The 6,214-nt window shown below is 33.1% G+C and overlaps 1 protein-coding gene across 1 annotated transcript; it reads right to left on the bottom strand.

Annotated features, from left to right (window-relative positions):
* Nucleotides 1-3,115: 3,115 nt before the first annotated feature.
* On the bottom strand, nucleotides 3,116-5,050 carry LOC111913451 (cytochrome P450 Tp4149). The gene is made up of 2 exons (XM_023909146.3): nucleotides 4,145-5,050; nucleotides 3,116-3,992 (listed from the first exon to the last, which is right to left on the bottom strand). The coding sequence occupies exons 1-2, from the start codon at nucleotides 5,048-5,050 to the stop codon at nucleotides 3,384-3,386; spliced, it is 1,515 nt and encodes a 504-aa protein (XP_023764914.1). The 3' UTR covers nucleotides 3,116-3,383.
* Nucleotides 5,051-6,214: the final 1,164 nt, after the last annotated feature.

Raw genomic sequence — 6,214 nt, 5'->3', positions numbered from 1 at the left:
TTCTAATACATCACCCGCACCCAAATGAGCCTAGATCTTACCTTCCCGAAAGCCATAATCTTTATAATGACCGACCTTCGAGCCACAGCCTCAGACTAGGAGTCAATTCGGAACAGAGTCTTACAAAGAAGCTCCACACTTTTATCATCTCATAATCGCCTCAAAATTTCCTTAACAAAAGTCCAATTTCCATAAAAGTCTGAGCTGACACTTTACCAATATACCCATTGGCTCCAAAACACAAACTGAATCCCCGGATCATCTAAATATTCATCACCCACATCCAAATAGTACCAGATATCATTTCATCAAAGATCCTAAGCCTGATAATAACCAATATTTGGTCACCACCTCAAAATAGGAAACGATTGGAATAAGGCGTTACAATTCAGGATCCGGTTGAGTTTCCCGGAAAAATTCGTCTTTCTGTGATGACTGACCGTATTCCGGGAGGAAGGGGAATTTTTTTGAAATGTGGTTGGTCTAAGTGGTTGCATCGTGTACTATTGTTGTGGTATTTTTTGATAGATAAATTGTTGGGGTAGGAGTTGGAGGTGGTGGGAAATTGAAGACAAATCTATTTGTGGTCGATAAACTGACGACTCAACCCGACGAACATTTGCACGCGATTTGCTACGAGTGGTAAGTTGAGGGCTTTTTGGATTCATTTTTGAAATGCAAAGGTTTTAAAAGTTGTGTAGAAGGTGGTTTGTGCATGAAAAATGTAATAGAAATGTTGTATTTATAGTGTTTTTTGAAAAAAAAAAAATAATACCAATTTCTAGCCATTGGCAACGGCTAGAAACGGCTCCTTCCCCATTTTTCGTGTGGCCAACCTATACATGAACAAACCCTTCTCGCATTTTTTGGCACCTCGGTAAGGTGTTTACCGTATACCACTTCTTACCGCGGTATGCGGTACATGGTGCACGGTGTAGCCTTACCTGTGCGGCAAATTTACCTACTGGTGAATGATTGGAAACATCCAAAAATTACTTAACCCCATACCAAAAAATTAAGCATCCAAATCACATTGCGATTCTCCACAAAATTATAATTGATTCAACCCAAAACCATTAGCAACACGTCTCATAGCTTAAAAGGAAATAATTGGTCACAATAATCAAATAAACACAAACCAGATTCATGAAAATTTAGATACGATGTCTAACAGTAAAGAATATCAATCGAAGCATCTAGTTCTTGTACTTAGATGACACTAATAACAAAAGTGCAATAGATACAAAATATTATGATATTGTTACCTAGGTTCTCGATCGAACTGAGAACGATGGTGTCTGGAATCGGAATCACGACCCTTGCGACTAGACATTGCTATTGGTAGGTCTTGTCACTTGTTGGCTTCATCTCATTCCAATTTAGGGGACATCAAAGTTGTCATGGGAATCAAAAGATTCCACCAGAGTTCAGTCGTGATCATCAATTGAGACATTCTAGAAATCGACTCAGTTCGTTTAGCAACTGGGTATTGCAACAATGTTCCTTACTGGCTTCGGGTACTAAAATGATTGAATCTTTGTGTTTTTTTTCTAAGACTAATACTATAAAAGCCCTAAATTTTTAACGTGTAATTGGAAAAAGCCCTAATATTTTTTTTATTATTGCTATGGCCACAACTTTCTCACAAAATTATCGATCTAGCCCACTTAAAGAGTTTCATGGTTAACTTTTTTGCAAAATCAGTCCTAAAATGTTCAAATTTAGTCCCTGAGGTTTGCAAAAAATTACACAACATGATTTTTTAACTTTATTCTTCATTTTTTGTATACTTTATTTATTTTTGGGTTTTTTTTATAAATATATGTACTTTTTTTATTTTCTTTTTTTATATACACTTGTTTATTTTCATTTTTTTTACTTTTCAACAATTTAATTTTTTTACCTTTTGTTTTCTATTTTTTTAGTGTATATATAGAGTATATTACAATTTTTTTTTTCATTTTTCTTTTCGTATTATATTTTTAATTTTTTCATCTTTTTATTTATATATTTTTTCTTATTTGTTTTCCAGTTTTTTTTTGTTGTATTTTTAACCTTTTTATTGACCTTTTTCGAGAAATATAAAATCAATTAATATATTAGAGTATATTACAATTTTGATAATTTATAGTTTTTGTAGTTTTTTATTTTTTTTCAAGCAAATAAAATAGTTATGTTTATATTTGTAATTTCGGTCCAATTTATTTTCTTTTTATTCTTTTTTTCTTTAGTGTTATTATATTTATGTTACGAAAAAATGAAAATTAAAAAAATATCTTGTTTATTGAGAATTAGTGTTTCAATGTGTTATATAACTTGCAAATTAAATCATATTTCTGATATCAATAGTTTAAATTCAAGATAATATCTTTCAATTTGATAATAGACTAAAAGAAAGAAAAAAAATATAATAATAGTCGGTCTCTATAAAAAAAGAACTTGTTATAGTAATTTAAATTAAATTCAAGTTCGTTTACTTTAATCAAAATAAATAAAAACATTAGAAAAACCATAAATAACTAAAATAGAAAAAAAAAAATAGAAAACAAAAAGTAAAAAAAAATTGTTGAAAAATAAAGTTAAAAAATGAAAATAAATAAAGTATATAAAAAAGAAATAAAAAATGTATATATATTTATAAAAAAACCGAAAATAAATAAAGTTTACAAAAAAACGAAAAATAAACTTAAAACTATGTGGTGTACTTTTTTGCAAATCTCAGAGACTAAATTTGAACATTTTAGGATTGATTTTGCAAAAAAATTAACCAAGTTAACCATGAAACTTAAGTGGGTTACAGTGATAATTCTACGAGAAAGTTGTGGCCAGAACAAATAATAAAAAAAATATTAGGGTTTTTTCCAATTACGCGTTAAAAATTTAAAATTTTTATAATATTAGTCCTTTTTTTATGCAGCAGAGTTTACAAGAAGAGGATTCGCAGAGGCGCCATGAAATAGCTCCAGATATTGGGAATTTTTGGAAAGAGGAATTAAATAAATAAAAAATAAAAAATAAATAAATAAATAAATAAATAAATAAATAAAGAAGAGTATCTACTCATAAAAAATTCAGCTTGCCAACTCAGGTGAAGGTTACTGCAAAAATAGGTAAAACCATAAATGCAATAAATGAACCCATTACACAAAATCTTAGGCTTCAAGAAACCTAAAAACACCAAAAAGTAAAACTCATAATTTTATGAAAATTTAAAGGCTTTTATGACAATTGCCCCTAAAATTAATATTATAGTTACATTTAGATGATATTATTGCGATCCCACCCAAATAAAAATCGATCTAGTTATATTATCATCTAATTTAAATTGGACACCGGTGGTGAGTTCAAATCCTAGATTTGCCCCTGATTACATTTGGCAACTACTAGAAGTGAGGATTGGGCACAACGAGTAAAGGGAACTTTCTATGGAGTGTAAGGCCTGTGTACTCACTCATGTCGAGTTCCTCCCCTCTCACATCATCTGGCAATGCCAAATCATATTTGTACACAAGATTTGCCAAAACAAGCTCGTTAATAACTATTGCAAACTGAATACCAGGACACCCTCTTCTTCCAGCACCAAATGGAAGGAACTCAAAGTGCACCCCTTTAAAGTCAATACAACTATTCAGAAACCTCTCTGGCTTAAACTGCTCAGCATCCTCCCAGAGTGAAGGATCTCTTCCTATTGCCCAAGCATTAATAATCACTTGAGTACCTGCTGGAATGTCATACCCCATTAAATTCACATATTCTGTTGATTTTCTAGAAATGAGTAGCGGAAGTGGAGTATGCAACCGGAGAGTCTCCTTGAGGACAGCATGTAAGTAATTCATTTTTTCCAAATCTTCCTCGGTGATCATAGATTTTCCTTGTGCTATTTCACTGACCTCTTTCTGCAACTTTTTCATTACTTTCGGATGTCTTATTAGCTCGCTGATTGCCCACTCTATGGCTGCGAATGTAGTATCAGTTCCAGCAGCAAATACGTCCTACAAGATATACCAAAAAACAAAAATTATTTAACCATGAATATTAATGATCCTAAAACATATTAGTATAATGTATGTGTGGAGCATTAATTAATGTTAGATAGTTTTAATCTTTCCATGACTAAATAAAGAGAGAGGCTGAACAAACTTACAATGATAGTTGCTTTAATGATATCTCTGTCAAGGATAAAGTTGGTAGTATTTTCTCTTTGAGCATCGAGTAAGATATCAACGTAATCCTGGTTTTCATAGTTTTCACCACCTATATCGCCTTCCACTGCTCTTTTCTTATTTATATGTTCTTCAAGAACACTCTCGAGAAACTCATCAAATTCTTCAGCGACTTTTTTGGTTCTTGCCTCTAGACCACTCAGTCGATCCACCCACGACAACCATCCAATATAATTTCCAACGGAAAAGGCACCAAGCAGATACGCAAACCTTGACAACAAGTCATTGAACTTCATCCCATGATATGTCCTCCCCAGAGCCACCCTACAAACTATATTGTTTGTAAGCGAATTTAGCAAATCGCCTAAATCAACTAAAGAACCGCAATTTTCTCCAATTTTGTCAATCAAAAGACGAGTCTCCTCTTCTCTCACTCGTTTAAATGACTGAACTCTTCTACTGCTTAGAAGCGCAAGCACTGCAATGCTCCTCACCTGCCTCCAATACTCTCCATATTGAGAAAATGCTATGTTCTTAGATCCATAAGTAAGCGTGTCAGGAATACTTAATTTGGGTCTGTTGGCGAAGATTACATCATGGGTTTTTAAGATTTCCCGGGCTGCTTCAGCTGTTGAGGCTACAAGCACGGGTACACTGCCAAGTTGAATGAGCACAAGCGGACCATGTGCTTGGGTTAAGGCCTGAAGAGAACGGTGGGGGTTTAGGCCTATTTTATGAAGGTTTCCAATAATTGGAAGCTTGGGAGGGGATGGAGGTTGGTTTTTCTTGGTCTTCGAAGCAGAAGAAAACCTTGCAAAAGGAATGAAGAGAAACAGCGCAAGGATCACTGGAATAAGAGGAAACAGGAGGCAAAACGACAGAAACATTATATACAATTATCACCGGAATAAGCAGTTAACTTTTGAGTGAGGGTGTGTACGCACATTACATGTGAATGCTTATATATAGCCTCAGTTTAACCGGGTCGAGTCCTTTTCCTGGCTTAACCGTTAGTGGTAATGATTTTAAGTATGTTAGGAAATTGTAGTTTGTAAAATCTGGATTGGATTTTTAGTGTTTTAAATTGTACCCTTAAAGTCTTGTAGGAAGATACCCACTTACAAACATTTGTGTGGTTTATGCATCACACACTTCACAAACAAATATTATTACTGAGCATAAGTTAAAAATTGACACCGGGCGATTTGGTTAACATATGCCTATTATATGCATATATTTACATGTAAATTACACTTCTAGTCCCTGTTATTAGTCAAACTTTTAAATTTTTGACATGGTCCCATCCTTTACGCTAGAGGTAGTAGTGCCACTTTTGTCATACTTTTTTTCATGCCACGTAGGCTCATCACAACTAGGTTGAGTCTTCTTCCGGCTTAATCGTTAGCGGTAACGATTTTAAGTATGCTAGGAAATTGTAGTTTACTGGCGATCTCTGCAAAATCTAGATTGAATTTTTAGTGTTTTAAATTATACCCTTAAAGTCTTATAGGACTATACCAACTTGTAAACATTTGTGTGGTTTATATATCACACATGTCACAAACAAATATTATTATGTAGGATAAGTTAGAAATTGACATTGCACGATATGATTACCATATACATATATTTACGTGTAAATTACACTTCTAGTCCATGTTTTTAGTCAAACTTTTAAAAAATATTGACATGGTTCTTTCCCTTGCGCTAGAGGGAGTAATCACTTTTGTCATACTGTTTTCATGCCACTTAGGCTCACATCACAACTAGGTTAAGTCCTTCTGTTGCCTTAATTGTTAGTAGTAATGATTTTAAGTATGCAAGGAAATTATAGTCTACTGCGATCTTTGTAAAATCTGGACTGAACTTTTAGTGTTTTAAATTGTACCCTTAAAGTCTTATAGGAAGATACCCACTTATAAACATTTGTGTAGTTTATACATCACACACTTCACAAACAAATATTATTATGTAGGATAAATTAAAAGTTGACACTGCGCGATATGATAACCATATGCCTATTATATGCATATATTTACATGTAAATTACA

This window comes from Lactuca sativa, chromosome 1, assembly GCF_002870075.4.
Source record: "Lactuca sativa cultivar Salinas chromosome 1, Lsat_Salinas_v11, whole genome shotgun sequence".
In the NCBI taxonomy this organism is placed as follows: domain Eukaryota; kingdom Viridiplantae; phylum Streptophyta; class Magnoliopsida; order Asterales; family Asteraceae; genus Lactuca; species Lactuca sativa.
This window is presented reverse-complemented; position numbering and strand designations above follow the sequence as displayed.